Source organism: Neopsephotus bourkii, unplaced genomic scaffold (assembly GCF_033783945.1).
Source record: "Neopsephotus bourkii isolate Nb327-2 ecotype Australia unplaced genomic scaffold, CSIRO-AGI_Nbou_v1 NB_1350, whole genome shotgun sequence".
NCBI lineage: Eukaryota > Metazoa > Chordata > Aves > Psittaciformes > Psittacidae > Neopsephotus > Neopsephotus bourkii.
This window is the reverse complement of record NW_026901829.1, coordinates 2,463,132-2,485,551: the sequence shown is the minus strand read 5'-3', so window position 1 is coordinate 2,485,551 and position 22,420 is coordinate 2,463,132. Positions and strand designations below refer to the sequence as shown.

Sequence of the window (22,420 nt, the reverse complement as noted above, 5' to 3'; positions counted from 1 at the left end):
TGAAAGACTGCCGAGCTCTCAATCTGTATTCAGTGACGCAATACTAATTATGTTTATTCATCTTATTTATGTTGGAATTTTTATTTTACTTTTCTTACCATCTAGGTGATAAATTATGAGCAGTGGATTCCACCACGAGTTCACATCCCAAGCATGGCTGGCAACAGTGAAATGGTGAGTTGCCATGAAAATTGTTCTTTTTTTTTTTCATCAGCAGCCTGTGACCTAGAAGAGCATGGTGGTTTAGTTAGGATTGCCTTTACTGTGTGTTGTTTTGCCAAAAGTTGAAAGGTTTTTATCCATATCCATATTATAAATCATGAGATTTCTTTATCTTTTATAGAATACCTTATTCTTATTGCTTTGTGATTCCCAGGAGAAAATCTGCCTATAATCCTAGCCTGTTTAGTTTGACTCTGCAGTCATTTTTGTGTAGCTGGAGTACCAGACTAAATAATGAGAATATATAAAGGTCAGATATGTATAGGGGGCAGGCTCACATGAAAGAAATTTGTACTGTGTTTGTCTATATGTTACTCTACTGTGGCTTTACTGACATTTTGTAGCATAAAATTTATCCAAAATCAACGTATTTTACAGAACTAGCTTTTTGTATAAATAAAGCAGAAAGTTCTCTATCATGATGTATTATTTTAATATTCATTTTGTGAAGCAAGAGTGTTACTGGAATGTTCCAAAAATTAAACTGTAATGATACAATCATGATAGCACCACTGACAGAGTAAACATTCCATAATTTTTATCTTTTCACTGTTACAATTTACTCTGAATTTAAATGTAGAGATAATCATGATTAAATCATTGCAGTTCTTTGGGAAAGGCAAACCAGTTGAGGAAAAATCACAGAGATTAAACTCTGCCATGACTAAATTCTTCATGCTGAAAAATGACATGCTGTGCAAGTACTTTTATCAAAATTAATGCAGTTACACCCAGGAAAGAGAGTGCTCAACAGGACTGAGCTTGCTGGAATCTGACCAACAGTGTTTTACACTTAGCTTCCAAATTGCTGAATTTCTGTCACCAGGTTAATCCCTATAACATCTCAGTGAGCAAAGATTTCTAAAGTATTTAGAATATCTTTGGATAAACTGGAAACAGTTTAACAGACACAATTTAGGTCTTTTTTTCTGTAATACATTTTTATGAGTGCATTTTAAAAATGTTTATTTTTGTCCATAGGAATTCATGCACACTTCATGGGTATTATTTGCAACTAAAGGGCAGCCTGTGATTTATTTTTTTTCATTATTTGCGGTGTGACATGATTTTTCATGGCTAAAACCCATTAAGCAGGGAAATAAAGAATATTCTTATTCATGAGAGATTTCTTTCCCTATAGATAGCTTTGCTTATAGACTGGGCAAAAGCACAGCTATAATATTCAAGTGAGCAAATGCTCCGACCTTAGAACATAGAGGGGTGGAAATTTAAAAGTCTTTAAATGTATTTTAACTGAACAGCTTTTTCTGAGTAGAGACTTACTGCTCTGTGCACTGGTCTTCAGTATGCCCCCAGAGTTCCTTTTGGAACATCCTTCCCCTTCCACAGAGAAGGAAGGTACCAGAAAGTAGCATACTCCAAATTCGTCTACATTACTGGTCCAACCAGTAGCACTGCACATGATGTCACTGCACTTCTTTGATATCCTCAACACCAGGAGCTAGAGATACTGGATTACAGATAATGTAAATAGAAAGAAAATTGTCTGAAACCAGAGCATAACATTCAATAGGTTTTTCTCACTTTTATGCATGCTTTCACTAAGCTCTGGCTGAGGGTTGCTGGGACACACACTAAAACTGTGAGACCAGGATGGTCAGTTCACCCAATAGTCTGTCAGATTTCAACATCAAAAAATGTTTTACCTCTGTTTGGATAGGCAGCTAAACTTCTGGATTTGAATGCTTAGGTGAATAAAAACACGGTGTATCATTAACTGATACTACAGGAGCTTTTTTTCTCCATAAAAAGGGGTTACTGTATTTATTGTTTAAGCACTTCTGACATCTCACTAACAATAGACTCTACCAAATGAGTGCTTTTAAGGCAAAGAGGATTAGATTTTCCCATTAATAAAATTATCTGAATAGATTATCTTCCATTTATCTTGATGTCTCCATGGTGAAAGTCCCAGATCATAACTCAAAGTCATCATGTTGCTTTTGTATCGTTACTTATAAGTGAACAAATGATTATTACTACAAAAGATTTTAAATTAGAGCAATATTAGCATTTTAAACCCACTGTGATTTATTTTGCAAAGACATCTCACAATGAGAGACTGAAAAATTACACCTCAATTTCCCTCTTTACCTAAGGTAAAACTGCAGTCCTGCTATCTTGAATTTGGAAGAGGGGAAAGGGGACTTGAAATACAAATCAGAATATGAGTAATCTAAGGATGTTTGTATTTGGCCCACAGTGGATGATGAATACACAGATACAAGCTGTAAAAGGGCCCTGAGCAGTCTAGAACTCTATTGTGGATCTGCTGAGACCTTATAGAATCATAGAATAGTTTGGGTTGGAAGAGACCTTCAGAAGTCACCTAGTCCAACCCCCCTGCCACAGGCAGAGACATCTTCACTAGGTCAGGTTGCCCAGAGCCACATCCAGCCTTGCCTTGATTGTCTCCAGGGATGGGGCATCCACAACTTTTTTGAGCAGCCCGTGCCAGTATTCCACCACCCTCATTGCAAAGAATTTCTTCCTTACATCCAGCCTGAATCTCCCCTCTTTCAGCTTAAAACCATTACCCTCTTATCCTACATTTAAGGTCCTCAAGAAGACCTAAAGAGTTTTAAACACAAACCCTCTAGGTTTTATTAGTATACAAAATAAAATAAATTCCTCAAATGGCAGAAATTGAAAGCACATCTATTTTGTCTTTATTAGGAACCAGCACAGAATAATATGTATCAGCACAGGAGAACTGCTGGTGCTGATGAACTGATGTCCATACTATATGCATTGTGGGTCATCTACCTGTGTTCAGATCCTCTCTGTTGGACATTCAATAATAACTGGAGTTCATCAGTTGTACTTCTCGAAAGAACCTTTCATTTAAGTTCATTTGTGTCTCTTTGAGAGCAAAACACGGTTTACTGTGAAATTCACTTTAAATATATGCCCCTGATAGAGGTTAAAATGCTAATGTAGCCATGACTTACAAAAGGCATGGGAGACATGCTAAGGTGTATACATTCAACTCTCTGGCTTCTTGCTGTGTACCTGCGGTTCAGTCCCAGTTCCCAGGACAGTCAAGGAATGCAAGATGCTACTGAGAAGAAAGGAGTGTAAACCCAAGTGCTATTCACTATGGGAACTTCTGCATTACACAATGTGTTTAGCAAGAGAAGGACCTTAGGAGTTGTAAGATCTTACCTTTAAGGAAAAAAGCCACTATAGCTTTATCAGCATGAGCGGAACCTTGCCATGAAAGAAACTACTACAGGTGTATCTAGAGATAGTCTACAACTAGTAGTAATAATGTTTTACATAGCTAACAATATTTCATCAGAACAGTACCTGAAAAAAGGAACTGGTTTTAGATTTTTGTGTGTGTGCAATTTTACACATGTGGGTATATGTTTATTTCATTAGTTGATGCTTGATTCAAGACGATTTCTAATATTGCTAGTCCATTGATCTTACATGAGGAGTATATAGTAGATTCTGTAGACTATTAAGTCCCCATGCCAATTTATAGCTGGACCAAGATGAACTGGTAGTGCAAATCATTTGGTATAAATCCTTTCAAGTTTTAAAATCAAACATCTAAATATACAGGGGAACATCACACCTATTTTTAGACTCACTAACTCTGATTTAATTTATTATAATTTTGGCACAATTTTCTAGTGATACAAAATTAACTAAATACAAATTAAAATGTCCTCTGCCTGGGCATATAAGTCTTGAATTTCTATTTCTGCTTACAGAATTTCATGTCTTTATAGAATATCTGAACCTTTGGCACTTGAAGCACAGCCATCTTTTTAAGCAGTTATATGTCAAGTGAACCGTGGTCTTTTTTTAAACCTGAAATTAACATACACCCTCTCCCTTATCACTGCTACAGCGGGTGGATGTAACTTATAATATGTGAATGCTAGGGCTTCAGACGTGCTTCACACTAAGACTTAGTTAAAAGCCTCTAACCCAAATGAAAGCTGAGGATTTCAGAATCTCTTGAGACCCATCCCTAAACAGCCTGCCCACTACACATTAGACTGTGCTGGCAAACTCCATGATGACTGTCTCAAAGGATTATGCATAAGAGGATGCAGAAAGGAGCTGTGATGTGTGACCTAATTGTTGGGGAGAGTGCAACAGAGGTCTCTGCATTTCTACCTTCTGATAACATCAGCACAAGCACTTAGCACTCATAATATTGCCAAAGCTGCATTGCCACAATAGGACAAATTCGTTATCAGTGTAAATAGGCAAACGTCCATAGAAGCCAGACAGTATTGATACAAAAAGTAGCCATCAGTGAATTACAGTTTTATTAATTTCTAATGTATTTACTTTCTCAGTTTCTAATGAAAAGCATATATCCCATACAAAACACAGCAAAGGACTGTGAAAGAGAGGTTATTTGCTGTCAGAGTATGAAATATCTCTCTGAAGATCACAGGGAAGTTAAGAGTCAGATTCAGGAAACCTCAAGTGATTCTGGACTGATTTGCAAGATAGAAGCTGCTTTAACGTTAGTGGAAGCTTGTGAGATGGCCACATGTTCACAAAGTTGCATCTCTAGGAGTCTGTAGTACCCTAATCTTGAGTTTCTCCAGTAGGACACTGTTGGAATGTACAATAACGGATCTGAATTGTCATTTACATTGTTGGCATTTAATCTAGAAAAGCAAATAAGGCCTTGAATAAAGGAAGACATTGGTATTTCAGAACACACTCCCATACAGATTTCAATGCACCTCTGGGATTTCTGTGCGTACAAAATGCTTCTGGATAATGTAGTGGATGCATATAATAAAATGTTTTCTGGAACTAATCTGGAATTAAGCATTAAGTAATACTGGGGTATTATTAAAAAGTAATATGTAAATAGCAATATGAACACTGATGCAAGTTTGATTCTTCTTGTGACTTGCCTTTTCCATGTTTTTGTATTTACTGATCCTACGTAAGGAAGTGCCTAACTTTTAAAGCATTGTGTGAATGATGAAGTCTTTGAATCTGAGACTTTAACGTTTTCAAAATAAGCACCATGCTACCCTTAGTTTTTAATGTGTAGGGTTTGGATACTTTTAACAACTTTGGGTTTTTTTGCCAGGGTACAGAACCAGATGATAAAGCAGAGTCCATGGGAACATTAAAACGATTGCAGAAATTGGTTCGAACCAAAAAAACGGGTACACAAAGCTTAGAGGATGTCAAACATGTTTTGCTCCCCCTCAGTAAGTGAAGTATCATATCAGCATTTTTTCCAGCATTTGGCAAATTGACACTGTATTGAACATAACTGTAAACAATCCTGTCCTGGTCTGTCATTCACCACCCACGATTTTCAAACCCCAACTGAGATGTTACTGTGATACCACTTTAGTGCTGACTTCCTCATAGTGTGAAAACCTGTTTCCTGTCACACTAGATTGAGTTTTGTAACAGTATATCTTGCAAGTGGGGATTTTAGCTAAATAGAATTGTATAACAGTGGGGCTTCCATGCTGGGGGCAATTTGTTTTCAGAGTAGTTCCTAGTTTTGTGTCATGTTTCATATCAGAAAGGTAAAACTCACAAACACAAAGATAATTCAGTGTTAATCCGTGAGTCAGTAGCAGCTGGGAGCACAAGAAGGTTTGTGGTGTGATAAGCAAAATGGCCTCTCATCATACCTGATTGCCTAGGGCCATAAGACACAGGAATTCTAAACTGATGCTAAGCTCAGGTTATTTTCTGTATTCTCCTATTGGTCACTCACCTAACTGTGCAGCTTGTCTTCATCTGAACTTGTTTTGCCAACATTAATTTAACAGTGCATGCAATTGTTATACAATGCATTTGTGTACATGATTATTTCAAAACAATTACTAGCAAAGTGACTTTAAACTGTCTGATGAACTACTGCTCCAGACAAGTCACTGTTTGGGCTGAAACACATGAAGAAATTTAGATTTCAGCAACTACTTTGTAACTACAACATACAGTTTTAGTATGGGAAGGGGTGGGAGAGGAATTGCACAGAAAAGCTTTCCAAACTTTTCCAATATCTAAGCTAAATTCATGTTCTCTGCAACTATGCAGCAATACAACATTCAGCAAATTTTCATATTCAGTGGAGAACCAGTGTCTTTGAGGGAAAAAGGCAAGTTTACCAAATGGAGACTAAATCTTGCTTTTGGCTCAGATTTCTGACCCAGTACAAAATCCCCTGCATCTCCCAAATTATCATTATTATTTGTTTTTTTTTATGGAGTCCTTGTCTTTTTTCATTACATAGAATACAACAGCATTTAAGAAAAATATGTGCTGTTTTATCTGTGAATTGCAACACATTATAACAGAAGTGTCTGCATTTTTAAAGATACATTAGAAGATGCTTATCTCTCTGAAGAGGATGAAGAAGCACTAACTTCTTGCATGAAACTGACAAAACCTCAGGAAAAGAAAACATGGAAAGACAACATGAGGAGAAAGGAAGAGACTGAGATGAGGGCAGATTTTATTTCTGCATCACTGGGCCACTCATACACTTCCAGACTTAATAATCTAGGAACTATTTCAATCCATTCAGAAACTGAATTTCACTTGTGGAGTGACTGGAAGCCATTTCCTGATAATCAGCTCTGTCCTTGTGACTTCTTGATTTCAAAAATAGAAGAATGGGAAAACTGTACTTGCTCTTCTCATCAGCCACATCTTACATATTCCCTAACTGATATGGACCTACAGTATTCCTGGGTAAGTGGAAGTGGTTTCTTTTGCGCTGATGTGTTTAAAAACTGGAAACTTTTTGTTCTGATTCAGCATTAAAGAGATGCTGTCATCTTCCATGTGGTTATGAAGTGCAATAAACCAAATCAAGATTTCAGGTAAATGGATGTGAATGCATTGTTCAGGCTAACACCAGGGGTTCATATAGCCCTAGGCAGCTCATTTTTAACCATGCAGACATCAGCAGCATTGAGATGGAAGGCTTTAGGCTATTCTGTTTCTCATCACACATTGGGTTTTTCATCTGTACATAAAGCACTCATCCTTCCAGGCTTAGAAAACTTTCTGGAAGTTTGGGCTAAGTCAGTGAGGGACAATGAAGCCAGTGGGCTGGGATCAGACCCCTAGAGGTCACTGCATTATTAGTAAAGAGCACAAGTTATTTAGACAAATGTCAGAGGTCTAAGAGGCATTGGCGTTTCTGCCTTCTTGGATCAGCTCAGCTGGTGGAGCCTATTTCTGCAATTACCCTTGTGGCAGCAAGAAGTTTTTAGGGCCAGATACAAAGGAGCAGAGTTTAATGTTGGTCTGAAAGTATCTCTCTGGATAGCTATCTGGAGGAGGCTTTTCTATTTTAATAGCTGGTGGGGTTTTTTTAGAAGGCTATTTAAGACAGGAAAAACAAAACTGAGAAAAACTTTACTTGGTGAAATATACAAAATATGGACACTGCAATGAGGCTTTTCTCCCTCTTCATACTGGGCACAACAGGTCTTGTGGCACTCCACATAGTGGTAAGCACATGGAGGATGACTGGTTGACTGAAATATATGAGAAAAGAAGTGAAGAGCCTCTTTTCCCATTATGCCCATTCCCTCTAGAGTGCCCAAGGAACAGAGCTGGTTGTCACTGTGCAACAAGGCCAGCTCCCAGGAAACTGCATCTAAACCACAGGAGGCAAGATACCTGCTGAAAGCTGCCAGCTGAGTGTTCAAATGGAGACCTGAGCAGTCATAACCTTAGATCAGAGGGTCTCCTGATGAAAACAGCATTTCCTCTAATATATGCTCATGTCATAAGGAAAGATGCACACACATAAGTTGCACACATATTACATGGAGGTAATAATTCAGTTTCTTTTCAATGACACCTAACAACAGGCACCACTTGAAACATGGGGTTTATCTAGCTGAAAGTAGCTCAGAAGATTTTACTGGGATTTGACACAGAAAAGAGAAAGACTAAAGCTTTAATTGGTGGAACTGTAATTAAAAGAGAGAGCAAGCAAACTACCCATATAAAAAGCTATGAAAGGTGCAGCAGTGAAACCCAGGACAGGCTCAGCACTGCAAATTCCAAGGGAGAGCCCCTGGAGACAGACCTTCAGGGCAGACTGTTAGCAGAAATAGCTGTGGACATAGGCTGTGCTCTGTCAGGTGAGTCCTCCTGTCTGCCTGTAAATAGGACTCCATAGAAACTGAATTGTGTCAGGGGTGCTAGGCTCCATCATATGTCTGCTTCTAATGGAAGCAACTTTCAGCATCACAAGTTAAGGCTGAAGTCCCAGGGCAAAACAGTAATAATAGATGTGTCGGTCAGATTTATGAGTGTGTCAATTCAAATAATTTTATTTCATTTTGTCACAAACAGGCTGTTAATGTTCTCTATCTTGGTGAGATTTGTCCTACCCATGTTACTATTAAGTGCCAGCAAGAGGTTTATTGTGTTTTTTCTACATTATTGTTTATTTTGCCATCTGCTCTCCTGACGGGCTCCCTGACTTTAATGTATCTCTGTGGGCTTAGTGCCTTTAGATTCAGATTACAGGGAATGGCATGACATCTCGTTCTTTGCATTTGCATTCCACCAACTGGTTCAGTTGAAGATTACAAAGAGTGACTTTTCAGTTTTGCTTTGTAAGAATCAAACAACCTGACACTGGTGGTTTTCTTATGAAGGGATCAGACACTGGGGGTGATGCAGATGTTTTTTCTGATGTTGATTTGCTTATTAGTATAAAACAAATATATTCCATGATACTCTTTCTGATTCTATGAATAAAGCATCCTTTCATTTTCTTGGCTGATCTTGGCTTGGCTACTACTCTATTATCTTTACTGCAGCATGATGTGGAGGAAATAGCCTGAGATGTACTACGGAAATGCTAGTTGGTGTGTCCTGAATTGAGATAAACAAGCAAAAATGGTAGATGCAAAACTAAGATCCAAGACTGTGCTGTTCCATCAACAAACTGTGGCTGACCTGCTTTGGGAAACAGACAGATATCTAGGTTGGATAGATATTATCCAGACTCATCTCAGCAACATCAGCAAAGCTGGTTTAGCCTACCCTTAATTAAAGCTTGAATTGCAGATAGTAAATTAAGTAGTGCTCTCCCTTAATCACAAGGAAAAAGACCTGCATCTCATCATAGTAGACTGCTGTTTAGAGAGACAAAATATGAGTGATCCTAATTCCCTTCTACCAGTTTTTTCCATTGAATCCTTTCTTCCTTTCCTTCTCCTCAGCCCTTTACGCAGCCTCCCTTACGGTGTTTCATATGGCCACTGTTTGTTTCACCTAAAACACCAAAAAGATCACCCAAACTGGTCACCTAAACAAGAACTGTAAGACAAACCACAAAAGTCACATCCTTCTTCAGCTACAAAAGTCTCACCAAACTCCCCCTGCTACCCTTGCTTCAGCCTCCCCCAGTTAGGAGCAGGATAAATGTGTTAGCTGCCTGCCTCCAGCACAGGGACACTGGAGACAGCTCACACCTCGCCCATCCTGCCTACCTCCATGTATTAGGAAAACATTTTAGAAGTCTGCATTTCCGTTTTTTAATTAAATACAGAACTGAGTGTGCTGCATTACTGTTTTATAGCTACAGTGCACCGTTATCTACTTTGTGCAAAGTTAACTTAGACACAGGTCATCCTTTTCTGCATTGTTCAGCTGTTTATAATTAGTGGTTGGTCAAAAAAGTTGCCAGGGGCAACACAGGGCATTGCTTTTTTTGGTGTGTCAAGATTGCCATGTGAATTATTGGTACTGATATTCTTCCCAAAAAGGATATGATCTGTAAATAGTTCTTCTTTAGAAAATGGAAGAATGTATTTTTAAAAATTACTGAATACTTCAGCAAAAACATATGCCTGGATAAAGAAACTTCTACACTGAATATTTTCATCTTGTTACAAAATATACTGGGGAGAGAAATGAGTGATCCAGGCTGGTGTCTGTAATATTATGAATCAGCTAAAAATCAGGCAGAGGGTGGAAACAAAGATTGTCCAGACACCACTTTAACAACCGCTTGACCTTAATGGGAAAAGTTATTTATTTTTATACCTCTTTTTATTCCTCAAGCTTAGCCCTGCACAGACAGTTCAGGTGTCTGGCTCAGGGTTGGTTTTTTTTCTCTTTTCTTTTAATTGTGGTTACTAGAAGCTGCCCTTCTGTTATTCATATGCTAAGATCTTTACTACCCAAACAAAGTAGTATACTTAAAAGTGCCATGTCCATATAACTTTATACAAGTCATTTCAGCTTTCTGTTGTTTTTTCTTAGTCTGTGCAATTGTGTAAGGCTTTTGCAACCTCATGTAAGGCATGGAAAATCTAGCCAAAATCATGGAAATTCCAGTCAGAAGCCTGGAAAGTATAACAGGTTGATGGGCTTGACTGGCCCTGAGACAGGCACAGAGTGAAGCACATGGTGGGGTCAAAACTGAAGGGTGCTCTTCACAAAGGGGTTCACAGGCTGTCCTGAACAGCCTGAGACAGAGACACAAGCTCGTGAGTCCCTTTCTCCTCTTCATTGGCTGACCCATCTACCCTCCAGTAACTGTGCAATATGGGAGCTGTGATTATAGGATGACATAGGCACCCTTCAGAGGAAAGGGAGAAGAGATGGCATTTTCTACTGGTGAAAAATCAGCAGAGAGCTACTGGAAGTGTGTTTCTTCTATCTTAGAAGCGTGGTTAGGTTTAACAGAACACGATTTAGTTATTGATACAATAAGAATATTTACCTGTTGCAACCTGTGTTTGGTATTCAGTGAGAATGAAAAGGTGAAGGTATTTCCCAAGGCTAGAGGAGACATGGATTTTTGTGAGGAGAAAGAAAAAATCTAAGGCTGTTGCAGAGCAAGATTACTTTTCTCTCACATTTTCAGGTTAACAGGAGAGTAGAAAGCTTCAAAAGATTGGTTTCTATTCAATGTGAAAGCATTACATTGTGGTGGAATGAACAATCAGTCTCGGAAAGCTGTAAGTGACTTTATGCCAATGCCTGTATGTATTCTCTCCATATTCCTCTCAGGAATGTGTTACGGTCTTATCACGGTTACATTAGCCCTGCTACTATGGCCACTTCAGTGACCTTGTGGCTTTTTGCTTTCCTTCTGGTCTGGCTTGCTTTCTTGCCACACAAGCCATTTCTCAGCATCTCCCTTTGACTCTTTGTAGAAATGTCTACTTTGACACTCATTTGATGAAGAAATCCTTAATCCCAGCTCTCTTTTTTTGATATTTTCTTATCCCAACTTTTCCTGACATATTCTACTTAAATGGTTCTGATTTCTGGTTGCCCCATAACAGCTTTGCTTGCTTTCTGTGTTTGTTCTTACCCTGCACTCCGTACTGCCTCTACTGCTCCTGATCATCTTGGCTCCCAAAGAGGTGCTATATATTGCCTTGAGACTTACAAAGGCTATTGGATCTCATGTGATACCAGTGACTGATCATTGTTCTCTAAGTCAGCAGAGTGGGGAGAAAGAGCACGAACAGTCAGAAGCAAACAGAATAGGGAATGATCTTCTCTAGCAAAATGTGTTTCAAAGCTGAAAGTTGCATTTGGCCATTTGCACAGCCCAGAGAATGGCTGCGGAGAGATTTCTGTTTCATTTCAGCCAGCAGTTTCTCCTGTGCACTAGAATGCTGTGGCCTTAAAGGGACTCAATAGAATGCTGTGGGCTTTAATGGACTTTCTGGCTGCTCAGTTTTCTTAAGCAATTTGACTATTTTCTGCCTTTTTTTCTGTCTTCAGCTAATGTCTTTCTGTTGAGAGACACATGAACATGTGTTAGAAGAGCTTTCTCAATTACATTCTGAATCCCCATTTGACACAAATGTAGCACTAAAAACAATGCCTGGAAATCCCCAGATTGCTTTGCTGAGATACCAATTTTTAACTGCTCCAGCCACTCTGTCTGCTTCAGTGTCAGTAATAAGTGGTCCTTTTAAAAGCTTTAGCTCTTACATGTTCCTATTTCAGCGGCAAGGTAGGAAGCCAGATCCTCAACAAGTATAAATCAATTTTTACTGGTGTTAGGAAGTCCTGAGCAGTGGTACCCAAACTGAGGCCCAAAGTCTGCCCAGGGAAGAAACGAAGAACAGCCAAGACAGTGGCAGTAAGCAGCGCAGTCAAGACTGTGATGATGGGTTTTCAGGTGATAAGCTGTGGCTGAGACATGAAAATAGGATTTATTTTCTAAGATATGAAACTGTCCCCAGCTGCTTCTCTTTTGTCTTATCTTCATTTATAAGCCCTCTGACAGGTTTCCTGTTGCTTTTTATAATATTCTAGCTAATTTGGTCTGTTACCTTGCTCTCTCCATCAGCCCACCAGCTCAGCCCTTCACCCTGTGTACTCAGCATCTCTCTTGCAAGGTAAAGAGATAGATAGGAACTCCCCCGTTTTTCCCAGACTGCAGAACCTTCAAACTGCGAACTGATTGACAAAAAGGAACAGTGTTACCACTAGATTCAGCACATGGTTAAATTCAAGGAAACTCACTATTTCCCAGTCTGTTCCAAAACCTTGTGAAAGCTTATTTTGAATTTTCAGCCTTGTAAGGGGGTGGCACTTGTGATGTATTTATGTGTGTCTGTTGTAGTCAAACACTGGTGAAATTTGAATGGCTTTGATTTTAAACGGGGGAAAAATCGAGATCCATGACTGAATTTTCAGCATTTACTTTTCCTGGAAATATCAAGCAAATATGGACTCAGACAAAAAGGTACAAATGCTAGTGAACTAAAGTGCATTCACTTTTCTGATGCTTCAATGTCCGTAGAGTTTTACTTTGGCTCCTGTCACAGGCAGCTTTATTTAACTATTACATCAGGAAGTTAGTAAATATTGTGTAGGTTTCTTCATTTAAATACAAAAAGTGAGAGAAAACCACCTCCCAAAGTGCAAGGCATCATCTCTCAAGCTTTGTGCTTAGAAGACAGGAGCCTGAGAGAGTGTCCAGCCTTAATATAGCTGCACCATTGCACTGTGCTGATAGCAAATATCTGCCACAGCCATTCTGCATCCTACAGTGATTTTTGCTTCTTGTATAGTAATGTGAAAAATTTAATGTCTGCATCTGCAGTGATTTTGACCATGAAGTCTCAAAGCAGGTTTTAAAAAACATGAAAAATCTGATGCTGTTGTTAAATCTTGTCCTATTTCATACTTTTAATACCTTACTAGAATTTTCTTAGCTATATTGGAAATTATGCCACATTTTCCATTAATCTTAGAGTCATGTATACCTAACACTACTAAAAAGCTTCACAATCCTAAACTTTTCCATCTAAACATTGCTGCATTGTTCTGTAAAGTTGGATTGCTAGTAATTGCTAGCAGAATGATAATTAGGTGAATTTATATGCAGTAGATATTTTTAAATACCACAACATCTTTAATATGGCTACAGATAACTGCAGAAGAACATTTCAGTTGACCTCACCAGATTTCATGGGTTTGCTTCTGACATAGCTCTTAGGTACAACAGAGCTACCGCTAAAGAGAGACACAAAGGGTTATTTGGATTACTGTCATGAACGTAGCATGAAAGGGAATATAATTGTTGAAAGTGCAGGGAAAATTGTGCATTTGATATGCTTATTCTTTGTAAATGGCATATGAATTCTTAATAGAAAAAAGGAATGCTACCTGCTTCATGAAAAATGATTAAGAGTCAAAATATAATTAAACTAAGTGCAGTTGTTGGTAACAAACTGTCTGATGAAAGGATAACTTCCTGTTAGCATCCTTTAGAACTGCTAAAATTATGCACTTTTGCATACCAAAAGAAATAGATTGCATTGTCTATCTGCTGCTTTATATACATATGGTGTGATATTATCCTTCCATGATCCGCTGTCAGTCCAGTATTTTGTAAGTGACAATTTTCTTCTTGTATTTTTGTATTAAAACCTCTACATTTTAAAAGCTATCATTTCTTCCCGTACACTATAAAAGGCAGGAAAAAAAAAGGTGTACATTACTCTGCTTGAGCAGCACTCCTGTTGAATGAATCAGCTAATACAGGCTGTGTTGTGCTAAAGCATTAGGTCCTGATGCTGAGAGGAACATTTTGACCAATGAAGTCACCAGGTGCCTTGGGATCTTCCTGTCCAAGCCTTCAACTTTATAAGTGCAATTTATCTCCTTACACAAAGTAATGCAGTTTTATTTCTGCATAGATTCACTTTTGAAACCTAAACTTTAGCCTGATCTTGTGCTCATGGAGTTGGTGACAAGCTTCCTGTTTGTAGTCAAAATGTTTAATCTTCACTGTGCTTGTATTAGCTCAGTATACCTTTTATGCGTGCTCATCTTTATTCAGAAGATCAAGCAAGTTTAGCTTTAGATTTCTTCAGTGGCCCTGATGAAGCTGAAATTAAAGTGCTACCCACATGACTAATTTGACAAGGATTTTGAGGCTAAGGCTTTGGTAAAGAAGCCACAACCTAAGAATGACCCTGGGATCCTTACTGACTTTAAGTTACACGAATACATAAGTGATAGATAGCAGTGCATACAATAAAGTCTGATATTCCTTGTCTTCTTCCCTAGCTAATTCAAATGCATTTCTTTTGGGGAACATTAATTTTCTGGACATTCTGAGCTGGCTCTGGAGCTGATTATGTTTGCTTGCTTGTTTTGTGAGTGTAGACTGACCAAGTTATTCTCTTTGTTAAGTCCTTTTTGTATGCTTTAAAGTGTTCCTGTAAAGCCTATTTGTAAAATAAGCCTTCCATAAATCAGGAGAAATTAGTTCTGTTTACAGCTCCCTCACATAGGAATGAAGGAAAAGTCACATGATACCTGTGCTCAGCAATGGCATAAATGGAAGGGTGAGGATTTGCAGTGCCAGAAAGGCATTAAAATTTCCAGGGCTGCAGCATTATTATAATGAAGGTGTTTCAAAGCCCAGTTAAAGAAGTACTTACGTTGTGACAGTTTCCAAAAGCAGGGTACGTCTCGCACCATTTCAAACTTGTTTTCAGAAACTGAAAATTTAATTTGAATATCAGGCTTTCATCCAGCTTTGAAAAAGTTGTTGTGGGTAAAATGAACAAGAATAGGGTCTGAAAAATAAGACTGGGAGCAAAACACATTGGACAGACCTCTAATTCTGCTGTTTAAATACCTTCAGGTATGTGAACAGATCATTAGAAGACAAGGACTAGGTCTTTTCAAAAAGAACTGGACAATTATTTGTGCCTCAGTGTTCTCTTTTATTTTCAAAGGAATTCACCTGTACTAATGAAATTTTTGGACTGACTTTCTGTGATATTTAATTGATTGAAGAAGTTCACCTTCCCCAATACATAAGCAAAGCAAATTGGAAACTTGAACATAATTCTTTCTGGAAGTGCTTACACTCCAATCCATTTGAAGAAATCTGGATGAATATTTTTCGTGAAGGGACCAAATTAATTAGGTTAAATCACTTGAAACTTCTCATTCACTTCTACCTACAAGTTACGTTTGACAGCATACCACAAGAAACTATGACAAACCGTACGTGGGAAGTGGGAAAAATCAAGAGTTCAAATAGTTTAAGACCATGAGACAGAAACTTTTGCAGATATTCTGATGGTTTCTATATTTAGATCTGGATTATGTGGGTGTTTTAATACCTAGATTTCCTTCCTCACAGATCATCATTGCTTCAACATAACTCCCCTAAAAACTAATCAGCATGGCAATACAGCAATGTGTGGCCTCAGTTACAACAGGGGACTAGTGTGTTAGCTGACATGCTAGCTCACAAGATAGTTCTTGTTCTCAAATAAATGCACATAGCAGCTCACATCCTACAGTGAGATGTGTAAGGTTGAGAAAACCAAACTCAGTTAATTCGGGTGGCCATTTTAAGATAGGCAGGATATTATTCAGAATTTGTAGTCTGAAGGACTTGAAGTCAAACTCCCAAAACTTTCCTTGCAACTATATTCACTCAAATTTTCTGCACATCTAACCACAGGGTCAAAAACTGCTGACTATGCACAGTCAATGATCAACTGCAAAGTAAAGAAGTTCTAAGACAATTTCTTGGCATTTCACTGAAATATGATGTCAAACTAAATCCTTCCTTAGGTTCTCCAAAGCAGCATGGCTTCCTTAACTCTGTGAATCATGATCCAGTGATTAAGGGTGTAGATAATACAGATTTTATTCCCTTCACTTATACAGACCTCTGTGAGATATTAGACAAATCACTTAATTTGTCTGCCTCAGGCTTCATTTGCAATACGGGATAGTATGTTATTTTACACACCAGACAGTTGTTGCACAAGCAAGAATACACATACCAGCTTGAGCATGAGAAGATAAATTCAAAGACTTTATTTACAGGCTCTGACACCCCTGTTCAGATTCACCCTTTGCACTGAATGAGAGACATATACAGTAGAGAAAATGTGGTAAATATTAGAGCTGCATCACTACAACTGCATCATAAAATATAGGGTGAAATTCAGGTATCACATATAGTATTAATTCTGCATTTCCTTGGCTTTAAAAATTTGTTTTCTTAGTCTAATGAGTTTGTGTGTGTATGGTACATGATTGTGCTAATTTTTATGGGTTTAGGTATTACTATTTTGGTTTATAGGGGTGTTTGAACCCAAAGATATTTCAAAGATTTTTGTGAACTTTCACCTCCTAAACTAGAGAAGTACACTATTAACATTTCTCTTCACAGTTTGTACATGTATTAAAAAACCTACTTGCTGTAAACTAACGGGCCTATACAGAGCTTTCACAGTTCTGCTGCTCCTGGAGTGAAACTCCTCTCCAGTCTGTAGCTCAGTAGGACTTCTAGCAGATCATGGAGCTGTTGGAGGGAAAATTTTGTTGCGTTTTCACCAACCTTTGCTTTCTGTCGTAGCAGCAAGGCAAAGGAGGCAGAAAACACACAAAATAATACATGTTATAAAAGAAGTAAAAGGATCAGATAGGTGGTGGTAGGAGGTTAAAAAGATTCTCTAGAGAAGTGGTATGTATGGTGTGAGTCAAAACTTTGTGGAAAAGTGAGGGGAAGGAGTTCAATAACACGAAAAGAAGATCAAGATTGGTAGCGGGAATCTGCAAGAAAATTGGGTTATTTGTGAAGAGGCAAAACATCCATCTCTTTTTCCATACAGCACAGTTTTGGGACAGCCTCTGCTTTCCATTCACCTCTCTCCCCAAATTGAGAGTTACAGCATGTGTTATTTGGCAGGACTGCTGATGGAGCTAACCTGACACACATCCTGCTTGATTTTGAAGGTGTTGCCATGAATGTTAGCACCTGAGTTGAGTTTTCCAACAGATAAGCCCACAGGTCTGGTACAGAGTGTTTTAAGAAAAGAAAATGTAAGATTGAAACTGATTGCCTATTCTGGATGATGAAGTATTTTTGCATTTTCTCTGGCTGTCAATCAAGTATCAAATCAGTTAGATGGGTAGAGTTTTAAAACCAATTACAAATAAGGCCATCTTTTCCCTCTCTGTGACTTCCAAATTATGATTTTCAACCTCTTTGAAACCATGTTCAAGGAGAAAGGAAGAATAGCATTTTCCTCTAGAAGCAAAATTCAATTGAAGCTCTGCAAGGGAATATGCACTCTACCACACTTTATTCTTTTTCGTGTTAGCATTTGTACAGCAGTCCTACTGCTGTGATGGTACAGCGACTTGACACTCTGACATCAGTGAATAAATTCAGCAGGAGATGTTTACTGGTAAAAGATGGCTCAAACTACAAAGAATTTCCTGACAGCAGGCTGCGCATTAGAGTTAACCAGAATTTACTTCTGTTGATCTTGATTCTAATCAGAGATAGGCTGGCAGACATCATGTACACACCTTAAAAAAACCCCCGCTGCACTGCCAGTGCTTGTGCACTAAGCTGGGATTCTAAATGCTGAATGAAGCATGTCATGTTTTGTATATGACATTCAAACAGAGAGTCTAAATTTATTTTTATATCAGCTCCCTTCATTGAAAATCTCATTTTTGAGCTTCCTGAATAGATGTAAGAGGCAACTGTCACTCTTTATCTATTAATGCATTTCTGGCAGGCTGTTTTAGCTGGATAACTATAAAACAGTCATATAAACCTGTAAATTACACAGGATAAAATGTCCTTGTAACTGATTAGTAATGACAGTGTTCACTAACAGAATCCATTGAGATGTTCTAGGCATGAACATTGCAATGTAGCTTTGAGACACATTTTAACATTCACTCTCAGAAACTGCATATCGCTCACTTACATGCTTGAACCCACAGCAGCATCGTCCTGCTAGTTACTTTCTATTATTCATCACAGACAGTGAAGTGTGTTCTGCTTACAATAAACTAAACAGGAAAACCACAAGTGATGCACATATTTCAGTTGGAAATTATTACACGGATGCTGGATAAGCCTGTGGCTGTGTTTTACAAGACACCAACCTTGCTGACTTCAGGTTTTCCGAACAGGAATATCTAGAAGATACAGATACAACTTTGGTTCTTTACTCTTCAAGGTAATAAGAAAAGGATTTGTTGAGTAGGTGAAAGCCAGTCTCCTTGAGAATCCTTCTGTCACAATAGTATAGATTTTTATTAGTGTTAGTGTGAACCTGACATAGTGTAGGTATGACTGATCTGTTCATCTACTGCTAATGTTCAAGAGAACGTGCTAGGTTCAAAGTCTGAGATAAGTTCTTGGTACTTCATTTTCCTTCCTGCCAAGCAGTGTTGGAAGCATGCCAAGGACACAGTCTGAGGGCCTGGCAATAAGATACTACTTCTTACTCACGGAGTTGCGATGGCTTTTTGTAGCAGGTATCTTTAAATTCAGTAGGAGCTCTAGTAGTGATCCTCTATAACCTGTCCCTGCCATATTTCTTTGTGACTCCATTGACCTTAGTGGCAAAATATTAGCATAACAGAAGGAAAAATCACAAACATATTTTTTCAAGATGAGAAGGAAGCCAGATAACCTGAGAAAGGCCAAATTCAGAAATCCTGCAATTTGGCATGGTGAAACCATTCGTGCCTCTCTGCACCCTGACAGTTGCTTAAACACGCTTAGACTCCACTTGTTCCCTCCTGCTGTTTCAGTGGATGTGCAGCATTAAGTCCCCCCAGTATAAATTGTTTAGCAAAGATCAAGTTTTAGAAGCCAGCTTCAGATGTTAGTTACTAGCTTTGCTGAATAGCCAGTTTCTGCAGGTTTCATAGCAATTATACTAGGAATCTTCTTGTTACAGGGTCAACACATTTGCCGAATCAAGGGTGTAACCTTAAAATATTCTTTAATACCATTTTGTCTCTTGAAGACTGAGTTTCTGTAGCTTCTTCATTTTTATTCTTGATGAAAAGCACCTAGGAGCCTATTCAACAGCAGATTACACAGAGTTACGTGAAAACCCTAAGCATTTTGGACCAGTTTTCAGTACTAAATTCTGAATGCTCTCAGTGGTGAGTGTGGGAGTTTTGAAGATAAGACCTAAAATATACAGCTCTATTCCCCAGCATCCCAATGGAAAACCACACCCTCAATCTTTGGAGCTAAAATTAAAACCCAGTGTTTTGTTTAAATAGCTATAAGGACAACTTAGCCAGCAACATCTGGTTTCTTCCATGGATTGTTGGCAGGGGAGTGATGGTCAACTTCACTTTTTCACACTTGTTCTTTTTAGTTTCTGCAGTCTTTGCCATGGTGGTTTATGGAGAGAGCTCTACTGAGAAGTAGCAGCGACTGTAACTGTGGCTGGCCCTTGATTAGATTAGACCAGGAAAGGGAAGTATGTAGTTATGTTCTGGCCCATAATTAATACATCTGAGGAAATTGTCTTCTGCTCATGAACATTCCTTGAGGAAGCACAGATTACATTTGTTAAGTAAATTATTCACTGCAAATTATTCATTCAGCTTCACTTGCTATTTTGAGATTTCTGCAATATCTAAGGGAGCTAGATCATACAGGAAGAGGCATGGCCATAAAACCAGAGGCTGAAGCATGATTCCTTTCTTGTGCAAAATACAAGTCTTATATTAATTAAAATAAACAGACTAACACACTCTGGGATTGTTTAGCATTTGGGAAAGCCATGTGCAGCCCCAAGGTATCCCTGAGTCTCTGGTTAAACTTGGACCAGATTTGTCTGTCGAACAATGAAAAACAATTTGCTAATATGAATAAAGTCTCATTTAATTTGCCATTTTAACAGGTGGCCAGTATGCTAAACTCTTCAATCTACTTTAACTCTGCTTTTTAGTTTTATCAGAATAATCAAGTATTGAAAGGACAAGTTTACAGTTACAATTTAGACTGGAAATAATCTACCCTTTCAAGGCAAGGTAACTGGATGCAGCCATTGAGGGGATATGTAACTGTTGCGGCACTTGCTATGATGTGGGAAGGATGCAAATAAAGTACTTGAATATCCAGGACAATTCATCATGATCCTTTAATTAAAACTGAAAAATAATAATAATAAGCTATAAAGTATGTTGCCTTTTATAAATATAATGACGGGGGAATCATTCTCATGGGGTTTTCTTAATTATTTTTAAGTGGATAGCCTTTTCCCCCATCAATTCTGAGAGAAGAATGACATTGCCTGGGTATTTCAGGATGGACAAGTCAACACAAGCCCCATAAAATTCACCTGTAAAACATCTATTGATTTCACTGGGGTTTGGATTAGGTTCAAAGACCAGCAAGGAAAGTGAATAAGTCAGCTGCAGTCATATGCAACAGAAAACGATGAGAATTTTCCTTTTAATTCTACATAGTATTCATTCCCCTTTGAAAAATTAGCTTTAAATACAGAGGATATAAGCACCAAGCTTATTATTAATTTTTAATTCAAAACTGCTCCTTCTGAAATGTATCGGTTAACTAAATTAAATGAACTTAATGTTATATATATTTGATTTTCTTCACTTTGTTACTTTTTAAAACTAGTGTGGGTCAGCCTTCCAAGGGCAAGAACATAATCAGGTCAGCTTTCAAGCTGCTATAATTTTTCTGATATGTGGATGAGGAAAGGAAATAGATATGGGTGGGTACTACATCTCTGTATGTAAGAGAAATAGCCTCTTTCTTCCTGTTTAACAATAAATATTCTACAGAAAGGAAGCTCATATATTACTCTTCAGATGAGTTCCCATTTTTTTAATCATAAAGATCTTAACAGAGGCCTGAGACAGGAAATCACAGTCTAATCATCACAGAGTCTGATTTAATATGTTTGGATCAGACTAAAAAGAAAACCGATATAATGCTATGTACATCTATGTAGATAAATAATCAGGTTTAATTGCCATTAAGCATGCATATAACTTTTATAACAACATATGGCCCTACTGAACTGCTAAGACGGATTAAATATCCATGGTAAAACCTCCTTATGGTTAGAAACTTAAATGGACATTTCAGGTGGTGTTATGGGATATAGAAATGTATCTCTCAGATTTCGCCATTATTATTAATTAATTTTTATTATTAATGAAACAGTTATTATGAACTCTATTATTTTGTTATTGTTAATGCCAATAATAAATTCAGCTCTGTTTTAAATTAGTGCACTTCTCATTAAAATGTGAAGCAAAACCTCTTGGTTAAAGGGTTGAGGTTCAACGTGCTCTCCACTGCAATTAAATAACCTACAGAACAGTCTTGCATTATATTTCAAAGAATTTCAGCACCTTAACCCCAGTTCCTCCACCCCTTCTTATCGAGCCAATCCTTAGAAAGTCTGAGAAGGAAAACCTCATTATACCATTAGCGTATAATACTTATCCTTTCTTCAGTAAGTCTCAGTCCATTCCATCACCCATCCATCAGAATCCATGTAGGCCTCCAAAACTTTTCATGAACATTTAAATAAAATTCCAAATAACAAATTGAAAGTGGAATCAATCTGATGAGTAGTGACTTAACCTTACCTGGAGTATTCCTATGATAGAGGAAGGTAAGAACAGTTCAGCCAAGAGATTGCTTGCCTATCACTCATTGTATCCTCATGCATGCTTCAGAAACTTAGAAGTGTTTCTGGGACTGGGAAAGGCAATAGTAAGAAATAAAGCCTGTGCATTTCTTACCACCTTTCAACCATCAGTTCTTTTGGGTTTCGGTCTGGATGGTTTCTAGTTTTAGCTTTCCTTGAACCTGGAGTTCAGCCAGATCTAACATTAAAGAAATGGCATAGAGAAAGAAAGGTCTGTG

The 22,420-nt window shown here is 38.0% G+C and overlaps 1 protein-coding gene across 1 annotated transcript in view; it reads left to right on the top strand.

Moving 5' to 3' along the window:
• SAMSN1 (SAM domain, SH3 domain and nuclear localization signals 1) overlaps positions 1-22,420 on the top strand; it is a 69,936-nt gene that overhangs the window by 9,968 nt on the left and 37,548 nt on the right. The window contains exons 4-6 of the mRNA XM_061366675.1: positions 106-174; positions 5,321-5,444; positions 6,572-6,948. Coding sequence (XP_061222659.1) covers positions 106-174; positions 5,321-5,444; positions 6,572-6,948 — 570 coding nt within the window. The remainder of the gene's footprint in view (positions 1-105; positions 175-5,320; positions 5,445-6,571; positions 6,949-22,420) is intronic.